Source organism: Falco punctatus (assembly GCF_963210335.1).
Source record: "Falco punctatus genome assembly, chromosome: 5".
In the NCBI taxonomy this organism is placed as follows: domain Eukaryota; kingdom Metazoa; phylum Chordata; class Aves; order Falconiformes; family Falconidae; genus Falco; species Falco punctatus.
The window spans coordinates 83,546,624-83,559,303 of NC_137584.1; the positions used below are offsets into that span (position 1 = coordinate 83,546,624).

General features: G+C 39.2%; 1 protein-coding gene across 2 annotated transcripts in view; it reads left to right on the forward strand.

The window, feature by feature from the left end:
* The window catches only part of RYR2 (ryanodine receptor 2), a 455,638-nt gene that overhangs the window by 155,704 nt on the left and 287,254 nt on the right, over positions 1–12,680 (forward strand). For both annotated transcript variants that reach the window (XM_080389100.1, XM_080389099.1), the window contains exon 4: positions 1,345–1,365. In XM_080389100.1, the coding sequence (XP_080245226.1) occupies positions 1,345–1,365 (21 nt within the window). The remainder of the gene's footprint in view (positions 1–1,344; positions 1,366–12,680) is intronic.

The following is a 12,680-nucleotide window of genomic DNA, read 5'->3' on the forward strand; positions in this document are numbered from 1 at the left end:
AACATCCTATTATATCTTTTCTTATACTATATCTATTTTAGAATGCTGGGTGTTTCCTAGGAGGGATTTCTGCAGCTGTCATTGATAAGAAAATTCACAGTAAAGATTATTTGTGAAAAAATAGAGGCAAATCACAGAATTTCTATTATAAAGCTAAGTGCAGTCCAAATCTTGAAAGAGAATTGTCACATTAACGAATGCTTATTACTTAGTTGATAGGTCAGATGGTGTTTTCTAACCTTTGTGTGCTAGCAGGAATGAACAATATTGAAAATAAAACCTTCCATTTCAGCTGAAATGCATACTAAAAAAAGTGAGACATTTTACTTTGAATAAAACTATTGTAATAGACAAGAACTAAAATACATTGCCTTTTATTACAATAATTTCACAAGTAAACTGGAATCCAAATACTACTGGTTTTGAAAATGGCTCATGTTTTGCACTAAGCTATCTGAAATTATTACTGAACGTTTATGTGGCATCTGCTAACAGAAGGTCAGTGTGTACCTGCAGTAACACCGCAGAAGGCCTGATCTGCTTCGGTGTTTTCTGTGCTAAGTCCGGAGACAAATCTTCTTCAGACACGTTGCTGTTGGTGCCAACTAGGTTTTTAATAGGTAGTGCCATGCTAACCTTTCTAGTAGATGAAATGTGTTCTAGTAGATATTCTCAATCCCTTTGGAGATGGTAACATGGTCCGAAGACTTTAAAATGTTTTCTTAATGAACCTTGAAACAGTTTTGTTAATGCAAAACTTTAAGCTTTTAGAGTGATTCTCTCATTCCCCATAGGAAAAATTAATGACGTTTTGGCAAGCTGTTCCCTGTTCTTATGCAAGATATTCTCTTATGCTGCAGGTTGTAGGGGCAGGGTTTGACAGGTATGCCCTAATTTCACCGTTTATGCTTGTGGCATTCACTAAAATAGCAAACTTGAATAGCAGTTACTAAACCTTTTCAAGTGAATAATGTTCACTTATGACAGCTTTACTCAAGAGAAAATGGAGATATGTTTTCTGGGAAACTGTTCTGTCTTTCTGACTGGTTGGTACCGAATACAGTGTCGAACTAATTCAGCATCGGTCTTAATTTGCTGCATATTATATGATATTTAGATGGATATTTTGGATTTCCAGTATTTGAAGTGCTTCCCATAAATAAAGACAAAAAGTGAGGTATTGGAATTTTAAAGAGGAGATACCAGGAGAATAGCTTCTACTCATACATTTTCTTTCATTCTAGACACATTTCCAAAAATGTGAAATGTTAACTTCAAAATAGACTTTGATATGCTGTATTTAAGGAAAGAGATTTACTGATTTCTTGCTTTTTCTTTCTACAGCTAGTTGATGTGGAAAAATGGGTATGTGATTCTGTCTTTTATTCACTTGATCCCAAATGTTTTGTGTTGCCACTGAGTCTAACTTGTCTGTTTTGATACCCTCTGTGTTCATGACCCTTCTTCAACTTGCACGGCTCAAAAAAAAGAGGCAAATACATGGTCACGTAGGATCTGGTCATTCCTGAATTGTCCTGTCAAATTTCATGCTATGACAATGACTTTTCTCTCTTCTAATTTGATCGTGTAATTATGTAATACAAACATATGATTATTGCCTGTCAGTTTTGAGCCTTGCTGTCTAATGTTATTACTCCATTCTGTAACCCACCCTGTCTTTTCCAGTATAGACACTGTAACCTTAGAGTGCATGACAGTAAGATAACTAATACTGATAAATAATGTGTGACACCGTACCTAGCTGCAAATAGTATACATATGAAATATTTAATGATGGAGAACAGCTGCTACAGAATAAACAAAATCATTAATAGATCATAGCAAATTCAGTCAAAGCACAGTTCTCTGCTGAATGTGTTAAGACCTTTCCTAATGTGTCTGTGTATACCATGCATATTTGTTTGGGCATCTGATACAACTTTCCTATACGGGACATATTTTTGTATGTTTTTCTCCAATGTAATCTCTAACATCTGCATATGTACGAGTTAGTGGTTGTAAAAGTGTGTGTAGAATTGTTTGTTCACATTTAAAATGTTAGAAACCTCTCTGAAAACCTGGACCATAATAGGCCTCCTTGATTTTTTAATACTTAATTTGAGCTGCACATGACCAGAAACAACCTCAAGACATCCTTCCTTTGGCATATGACCAAATAACATGGCAGAGCACTGGTTTCACTTTGTTTCAACCAGACGTTACAGAATTTTAATTTGTGATTATTACATGCTTATAGTAAGTAGCGACTCAAGTTATACCTTGCTTGAGACTCCTGTAGGTAAGTACATTGTTTAAATGGTGGCTTAGGCTTCTCACCACCCTTTCTGCTCATGTATTCCCAACTATCTATGTCATGTGACATGTATATGTAGATTTTTTTTTATAATATTTATTAAACAATAACTGCAGTTAAGTATTAATTTTAGCTAATTGTATCGGTATGGCAATATTATCTGTATTCTGTGAATCTGATATTTGTGACAACCAGCACATTTTTATATAGATTGTTTTGGAATGTTTTTAAGCCATACCCATGGTCAGGTTATTTTCTCATTTTGTTCACCTGTTTAATTACAGGTGAGAGGTGTTGGTTCTAAATCTTCAGGTTCTGTGTTTTTATTCCTTTGAATTTTGCTGTAAAGAGAAAAACAGCAATAAAAAGGAAGTTCAGTACTATACAGGCACCTGACCTCATAGTTCGTGAGGCATGAAAAATTGTAAGCCTGAAGTTTATTGGTTACACTCTGACATGGCTTGGTTTTGACTGAAGGATTCAATGAGTGTGTTCTTGGAAGAACTGTTTTTTGGTGGGGTTTTGTTTGTTTGTTTTTTGTTTGTTTTTATGCATGTGTTCAGTTATGTCTGTGTATGTGGACACCTTGAGCCCAAGCCCAGAGTCTAAGTTAGACAAGCTTCATGTCAAATTAATGACCAAGTTAGGAACTGGACCTTACTGCAAGCAGTTCCATGCTGTTCAAAGGATAAGCTAAAGTCATCCACTTCTGAGCTGTTCCAGCCTGTAAATTGTGCTAACCAGAATTTTGGAAGGAATTACTCCAGAGCTGCTGTGTTTCTGGTGCTTTTGTTCCAAAATCTTTATTCTATTGTAAGGCATGTGGTGGCTGTTGAAGCTAGGCGAGAATTAAATGGGCTTAAGATATTCCTCGAACCTTTGGCTTTTTCCTTTTGTCTCTCAGCAGCTGTGACTGTGAGGGTTTGGAGGTCTGCTTCGGTGCAGAATCGAACAGATTAAAGACATTTTGTCAAACCTAAAAGCTAATGGAAGTAAAGCTTACCTTTTCAGTCCCATCCCCCATTTCATATTTCCAAATGGCTTTTTTGCCTTTAATTAAACTACCATGGGGAGAAAATGCCAACATTTGACAGAGGGATTTACTAAATTTCAACTGGAAGTTAGAAGACACTGAATGTATCTTATTTAGGAGAAAATAACAGTAATGAAATAAGCTGAAATTGAATAATGCATAATGAAAGGATTTCCTTTCAATCTACCTGTCATATTTTTGCTTTTAATATGTTTATGAAATACGGGAAACATGTTTTAAAGTGTCTGTCGCTGTGAATTAGCAGCTATTGATGTGTGTTTGCAGATTTGAGATTTCAAAATGGATTTTGTGTACCTTTAGGGTTTGATTTTAAAAGGACTTATGTTCTTATGAAAGCACCTGAACGTCTGTCTTGCCTTTCAGAATGACTGCTTAGCACTCTGACAGAATTCAGGGTAAGGAGTAGGAATTTTCTAGAGCATCTATGATTTCCAAAACCTGGCCTTTTTTACGCATTTGCCTGCATATAGATGGTAAATTATTTTGGAAATTTGGCATTAAAGAACCATCAAGAATTACTGTTTTCAAAACAGATTACTCTGAAGAGCTTTTTACCTGAAGACAAACAGAGCATACTGTTTTTTAAATTTAGATTGCAAGGGATAAGTATTTTCATCCTTACCCTGGCTAATGGCAAAGCTGCACTAGCTATAACATTGTAGGATTGTCTGGAACTTAAACTGATAGAAGAACCTCTTCTGCAGAAGGCAATGGTAAATCTTTTTTTCTTCCCCACAAACAATTATTGTGTTAGCTCAGTTTTATGCCACTAGTAAAGCTAATTTTCAGTTTCTCTGGAGAAAAGAAACTTGCAGGGTAAGGATTCACACTTTAGACACTTTTCAAAAGAATTGCTTTCATTACAGAGACTTCTCAGAAGTAGTGAATACATTCTGGCTTTAAGGATAGTGTAGACTGGAAAAATGTAACAAGGGATTTTGGCTAGAGGAAGCAAGCTAGGGTTGTTGTAGAATTTGCAGTGTGCTGAAAACCAGAGCTTCATCAATATGTCTTCAGTGCCATTATAATAATTGCACATCTATGCAAAAAAAAACCAAAACAAAAAAAGGTGTGATTTTCAGTCGTTAACTGAATTATCTAAGGACTTGATTTTTTTTCTTTTGAGAATTTTTTGTTCACACTTAGTTAATTTACTTAAATATAGATTTATTTGTCAGATTACTGTGGTGGGAAATTATGCTAATTGAGCACAAATATTTGATCCCCAGCTTAAAGAATTTCCATTCAGTTTTTAGATATACACTGCGGAGGTGACTCGATGTGGGAAATAGTATCGGCAGTGTTAATGTAGGATCAATCAGTTATTCTCACACAGATCTTGAGGGAAAATGGGAGGATGTAGCACTTGTATGATGTTAAAATGAACAATCATATTGATATGGAGTGATGATGGAAATACTGCTTGTAATGTCACTCCTACAGCTATGGTTTCAACCACATCTGCACATCCATCCTTAGTGTACTGTATGTTGTAGCAGATGCTAATTGCAGCCCAAGTCTAATTCACATCATCTAGAGAAAGTCAGAGAAATGTTTTTTCTAAGTACACTTTTTCTTTCCAGAAGAAATCTGTGTGCAAATCTGAATGAAACTTATTTTAATAGAATAGTAGCATTTCTAGTTGTATACTAGGATTCCTTTGGTATTTCTCCTTCAGTCCATTTTATAGATCTGATAACTTCAAGCTGTGTTCTATGTATCAATAGTAATTACTGTGAATTGCAGCAAACTGTGTACTTTCAGTTTACTTGTTTTCAATACTTCTTGATTAGGTTAGTGTAAAGATCTGATATTTCTGTGTAAACAAACACAATACTGAAAGGATAGTATGAAATATATAGTCATGCGATAATCTCTAAATTAAAATGATTTTAAAACTAATCTTGGCAACTTTGCTATCAAGAATTCCAAGGAAATAGCATTACCGTTTTGCTCTTTTCATCTAGCCAGAGTGCCCAAGAATTAAGGTAAGATAATGATGTTAGAAAGTGTTTGAACAATCGTAGTAAGTGACACACTACCTAAAGCTGTCCAAGGAGCCAAATAATATAATAGCCCCAAACAGCTGTAAATATTTACATTAATAACACATCCTTACTGTCCTCAGGTAAAGCTCCAACAGATTTTAGATTTTCTGCATTTGTTTATTTATTTATTTAGAGAGAGAATGGTTAGGATGATGGATAGAATGATGTTGTGCACCTCAAACTTAATAATTTGAAGTCCTGCAAAAATATTTTTATTTTTCTTTCTTGGTTTGTTTTGGCTTGGGTTGGTAGGGTTTTTTTTGTCTTGTTTTTTTTGTGGTGGATTTTTTTTAATGTTGAGTCATTACCATACAGGTAATCTGGCTGCTGAGTGCTGAGTTTAGTTCCTCCACAAGGATGATACTCCTGTGACACTAAGCACTCACATAGGCACTTGTACCCAAAAGATCAGGTACCATATGCAGCTGAAGTTGTAAATCAGTGGAATATGATCAACCAGTTGTTGGTTACATTCAATTACCAGTCCTGCTTCTCAGAGTAGCTGTTGAGAAAATTAGATGCTAGAGAAACAGGTGCACGTAAAACTTGCAGATTCTGATTTCTTGAACCAGAGAATTCTGAAGGTGACACGGTATTTTCTATGCATTTAGTCATCAAATCTACATTGATTTCAATAGGGTAGGATTTAACAGAGACACTTATTTGCAGTCCAGAAGTGCATCAGAAGTGAAATTATTACCTTGCTTCTGAATGCTCAGTAGGCAACCTCCAGTGGATTCTTGAATATCAGTATCTGATACAACGTAGGTGTTCCGTTCTTAGTTTGTAACAGGTCAGCTCTTCAGATACTGGAAGTGCTTTCGGCGTTTATGCCGTAGACAGTGTAAGGTTAGCAAGTTATTTAGACTCCTAATTATAATCAAGGCAGAGAAACAAACATTTCTAGTGCATAGTTGCTCACATCCTACAGAAAATGTCAGTTTGATAAATTATATGAATTGCATTCTAGAAATGGCTGTCTCTTCTCTGACTGTAAAGTCTACACAACCAGTGGAAGTCTGCATAGGGCAGATAAATCTCATCTCATTCTTAATAAGTCTTAAGACTGACTTTTTTTTAATAGTGTTTCATACTGGATATTGCATGTATCTATGTGGTTTTTTAGGGTGTGTAGAATGTCCCATCTCAAATATAAATGTGACTAAGCTCTGCTATAAGCAGTGCCGCTCCACTGATGGAGTGGGAGCTTTGTGTATAACTATCATGTCACCACAATTTGATCTCTTCTTTTAGCTGAGTTAGTGTTGAAGTGTACAACAGATATTTATTATACTTGGTGATTGTATTGGTCTGTCTTTTTCTCACTTCAACACTTTGGTTTTAATGTTTGGCAAACAGTACGTTTCAAGAGCAATGGATGTGCTGGGGTTTAACCCAGCAGGCAGTTAAACACAGTAAAACCTGCAGCTGCTCCGTCATTCCTGTCCTTCAGTGGGATGGGGGAGAGAATTGGGGTAACATTTGTGGGTTGAGATAAACACAGTTTAATAGAAAAGAAAAGGAAGGGATAATAATAATAATAATAATAGAATTAGAATATACAAAATAAGTGATGCACAATACAATTGCTCACCACCTGCTGACTGGTGCCCAGCAGGTTCCTGAGCAGCAACCCCCGGCCAGCTTTCCCCCCAGTTTGTATACCGAGCATGATGTCTTATGGTATGGAATATCTCTGGGGTCAGTTGGGGTCAGCTGTCCCGGCTGTGTCCCCTCCCAGCTTCTTGTGCCCCCCACCCACTCACTGATGGGGTGGTTCGAGAAGCGCAGAAGTCTTTAACTTAGTGTAAACACTGTTTAGCAACAATTAAAACATCAGTGTGTTATCAGCGTTATCTCATCCTGAATCCAAAGCACAGCACTGGACCAGCTACTAGGAAGAAAATTAATTCTATTCTAGCTGAAACCAGGACAATACCCACCCCTTATTCTATACCATTTACATCATGCCCAGGTCCCAGACTTTCCAATATATTCTTTCCTGTCTTTTGTTATATACACACATATATCATTCCCTTTGTCTATAAGCCATCCCTCTAAAATGTCCATTCAGTTAATTTAGTCCCTGACTTTACGCTCTGTCTGTCATAGTAGTTCTTCAGGGCTGTAGAGTTGGTGTGTGGTGTTGCATTGTTGCATGCTGAAGCCAGTTCTGGTTCTATCATTGCTGCATTTTGCCCATTTTCATCGGAATTAATTCTTCATTAATCTAGGCAATTTTTACTGTAATACCATTGATATGGCGTATAGCAACCATAGTAGTGATGACATACAATATTATATAGCAATTAACATCATACAGTTCAAATCTTTGGCTATTCTCACCCAGAATCAACGCCCCTTGAGGTACACATTGGACTTCCCCCATCCTTCCACTTTATCCAGTAAGTGCACCCAGGTCCTTGAGCAAAAGCAATCCCATGGATGGATTTGCCTTTGCCTGAAGCAAAGGGTGAGCGAGTCTTGCTGGTCGCTCCTTGGCTTTCCAGTTGACAGACCAGCTTATGGATGGGAATTGGAAAGTCTCGGCTGGTGTGGCAGTGCTGCCGGTGCAGCGTTGTGTTAGCGATTGGCACCTCTTCTTAGCAATTTAGCAGCCCCACAGTTGAAGGGTTGTCTGAGAGACTGGCAAGATAGACAGCTGCTTAATTTCCTCCATCTCCAAGGCAGCTATATTGAAAGCCCACCAGTACCCTTTTGGGTCCTTGAAATGCCAAGGATGCACGGAGCTTCTGGGCCAGTCACTACGAGGCACTTTTGCCACTCGTTCCCAGTTCAGGCTCACTTCAGCCTCCAATACAGTTAGCTGTTGGGATCCCAGTCGTTCCAGAAATACAGATGGGTCCTGCCCCTTTGTAGCTTCATGGCATTAGGGTATGCTGTGCACTGGTGTCTGCTAGACCCACTTCTGTGGGTCTGATCTCTCAGGCCACTGAATCTACCCACTCCAGTAAAACCAGTTGTCCCTTTTCTCTATGTGGCTGGATGCAGGGCCCCTCTACTCCTGCTCATAGTATTTGCTACTTGTAAATATGAATCAGAAAGTCCCCTCATCAAGATCAGGAGTAAGATCAGCCCTTCTGCTCTGTCTGGGGAAATTCCCAGTGGAGACTGGAACAGCAGTTTCCCTGGAAGAACCCCCTTTTGTGATTGTTTTTCCTTGCAACTCACATACATGTGTCTCTAGGGTCAAGGTGGATTTTTTTTTCCGTTCCATTTCCTCATGTCCTCTCTGTAGTCATGCAGGTAAAGCCATGGTGTGTACCCACTATATCCTCTTTCTTGGGCGGAAGAGCACTTATACCTAATACCTGAAATAGTGGTCCAAACAGGTGGGGAGTAGGATCTATCCTCTTTGTGTTGCTGGACCAATTTCTCCACAGCCAAGATGAGGGAGGAAGAGAGACTTCCTTTGTATTGCCAGAGTTGGCCAGCCAATTCATCCATCGTTTATGCCTCTCCATTTTTCCAGGTCATTACTGCCAATAAGTTGGCATATGATGATGGTGCACTCTAAAAATTTCCTCCATGTGGGTTGTGTGCACCTCACTTCATCTGGATCTTTGGTTAACTGCTTGTTACCCAGGCCACTGTAAATCACCTCCAGCATGGCTAATTCCCTTAGGTACTGCATACCTTTCTCGATGGTCTTCCACTTGCTTGGGTGACATATGACATCTTCCTTGAAGGGATAACTTTCCTTCACACCTGACAGCAGTTGCGTCCAGTGTCTGAGGTCTTGTGCCCCTTTTCCAACCACCTTGTCAATGCCCCCTTCCCTAAAAAGGGATCCCAGCTGTTTGGCTTCCTGACCTTCTAATTCCAGGCTACTGGCCCCGTTACCCCAACATTGGAGCAGCCAGGTGACAATGTGCTTGCCTGGGCAACAGCTGAAATCCTTTTGTGTATCTCCTAGCTCAGTCAGGGATAGGGATTGGGTGGTTATCACCTGGTTTATGAGTTCTGCCTCTTCCTCCTCCCCGATCAGCGGCCACCTCTCTTCCTCCTCTGGTTCTTGTTTATAATCCTGCCTCAGAGTAGTCTGCCTTGTCCACTTCTTTTTCCTGCTTCTTTTTAGAAGAAGCTCCTTTTATCTCTTATTAAACAAGCTGTCTTCCACTTCCAATATTTCTTCTTGTATATAGGAGCAACTGAACCCAGCATGGGCTGGTTCTTTGGTTCAGCTGCAGTGCCTGTCGCTGGGGCTGGAGGAGCTGCTGTGCCTGTCGTTTTGTCATCAGATCCAGAGCCCTCTTCCCCTTGAGGGTCCTGAATAGAGTTGAGCAGGGCCTGGAAGGTATGGGCCAGGCCCCAGGACACTGCACTGGTTTGAGTCTCTGGAATTGCCAGGGTGACAGTATAATTTTTCCAAATATTTTACTAGTTTTTCAGGATTCCGCTGAATTTCTGGTGAAATTCCAAGATGTTGGAGGTGACTGCTGGCCCTAGGCACTTGCCTGTACTATCCCACACACCCTGCCACTCATAACTATCCCACCTCGGGGCAGACCTCTGGGTAGAATTCTTAAAAGACTTCTTTAACCCTAAACAAGACTGAAACAAATTCAGGAGACATAGCAATCGGAAGATTCTGGCTTGAACATCCTGTAGCTATTCGAAATTCTCAAGAGCTGTTGTAGTTAGCTTAGAGGAGAAGCAGAAGATGGAGGAGGGTCTTTCCCCCATAAATTGGCTCTCCCAGGAGAAAAGGTAGAAGATGTAATTATTAATAGTTTCCAATAGATGGCTCCCCAAGGACGGGGATGATGGCAATGCTGAGCACAAATACCAGAGAAAGTCTCACAACAACCAGTTTTATCGTATCATAAGCCAGTGTAACAACAAAACTGTAACCTTAACCCAGCCCCTAGAGGTGATGGGCAGCACAACATGGAACACAGACAAGTGAGGTGTTACATGACGCAACTCTGAGAACATGCACAAAACCTCTGAGAGCAAATAAACCAACATTGTGACCAGTGATTATTAAACTAATATAATGCATACTTATAAAAAAAATTGTTTTAACGTGCTCTGGTCAGATCTGTCGGTATCTCAACCCTTCACGCCCCACACTGGGCACCAAAAAGGACTGTTGTGATTTAACCCAGCAGGCAGTTAAGCACCACACAGCTGCTCACTCACTCCCCTTGCATCCCCCTCAGTGGGATGGGGTAGAGAATTGTGGAAAAAAGTAAAATTCATGGGGTAATATAAAGACAGTTTTACAATTATTTTCTCTTCCTTTTCTGTCCTATTAAAGAATAAGAATATACAAAAGAAGTGATGCACAATACAATTGCTCACTACCCGCTGACTGATGCCCAGCAGGTTCCTAAGCAGCAGCCCCCGGCCAGGTTTCCCCCCAGTTTATATACTGAGCATGATGTCACATGGTATGGAATATCTCTGGGGTCAGTTGGGGTCAGCTGTCCCGGCTGTGTCCCCTCCCAGCTTCTTGTGCCCCCCACCCACTCACTGATGGGGTGGTTCGAGAAGCGCAGAAGTCTTTAACTTAGTGTAAACACTGTTTAGCAACAATTAAAACATCAGTGTGTTATCAGCGTTATTCTCATCCTAAATCCAAAGCACAGCACTGGACCAGCTACTAGGAAGAAATTTAACTCTGTCCCAGCAAAATCAGGACAGGGTGTTAGAATGACATTAAGAAATAAAGTTATAGGTCTGTTCTATCTGTTGAATTTTTAAGTACACGTTCTGAATTGCTGATGTTAGTCCACAAACTCACATGCACTGTTGTGCTGTGGCACAGAGAGCAAGAGTGAAGGAGCAGAAAGTTCTTCCGCAAAGGGTGAGTTTGAGAAATTTCTTGTGTAAGAATCTATTGCCTACCTGAAGTGTGTAATTTCTATTAGTTTGCCTCAGGGTGTTGGGGTTTTTTTTGGTGTTTTTGTTTGGGTTTTTTTTTGTTTTTTTTTTTTTTTTTGAGGGGGGGTGGTGTTGTTTTTCAAAGTGAGCATTCTCCTTTGGCTAAGGAGGAATTTGGTCTAAAAACCTTCGAGAACTTGCTTGCAGAGGGGTGTGATGGGAATATCTGGAACTCTCTGCCCCATCCATTTGCTGGTAGCTGGGTAGCTGGGGCTGTCCCAGTTCATGGCACGTAACTTCTCAGGCTTGGCTTGAAGTTTCACAGGGGCATTTCTTCATGTTTGTGGACATAGCGTGCTTTTAAGTGTTTGCCATGAAGAGAAAACATTTTTACAGCAATTTATCTTCAGAATATTTTCCCCCTGGTGGTTTTGAAGCAGTAGGTGTTCAGACTTCTCTCACCCACTGTTGTCTTTCACATTTTCTAGCTTGAGGGGGATCGTTCATGGCACTTTCTAAGAACTGTAAATCATCTTCCGTGTTATTAAGGAATCAGAGTAACTGTAAATAACATGATATGACAGATCCGGACAGATGATAGTTGTTTCTCTCTCATTTATTACAATTCATTTAATATGTCGACTGAAGAGAAGGAATTGTTAAATTAGGTCTTCCAAAAAATGCAGCACAAAAAGCTGCTTAATCATTTTAATAATCAAGGGAAGAGATAAACTATTCACTTCAATTTGAAGCTAGTTAAGAGATTACAACCAAGCAGTTACATAAATTGTCAAGAAGAGAACCAGAAGGTTTCACAGAAGGACTGTTTTTTAATGTACTTGTAATACAGAAAAGCAGTGGGGTTGCATAGTTCTCAGAATAAAATTTCATAGGTGAATGACAGCTAGAAGAGACTGCGGTCTTTGAAGGATCTAATCTTGATCAACTGACAGCTTGATGGCACATGAAAGTCAGTACTGACAAATACAGGGAAGGTTATGTTAGAATTAATCATGTAATTTATGTTTTATATTAATGAATTTGCACTCATACTCCACTGTTGGATAGCTCAGCAAAGACTTCTGGTTAGTTTCTGGAGCCACACCATAAAAGCAAACTGAATATTGGAGTGACAAAAAATGGGATGAATAATAATGCCAGAATGATCATACTGTCACAAATGAACATGTCGTTTACATCCTTGCTTTATGGGGATGGTGGACGGGGTGTGTGATCTTCAGTTTTGGTCAATTTGTTTCCAAATGTCTAATTACAAAATAGACCTAGAAGACTTTTAAAAGGGAGAAGTCTGAATACTTTGAGATCATTAGATGATACTTTTTTTCTTTTTTATTCTTTTTTTTTTTTTTTTTTAAACTAGAACATCCTGTACATCTACAGAGAACAGACACCT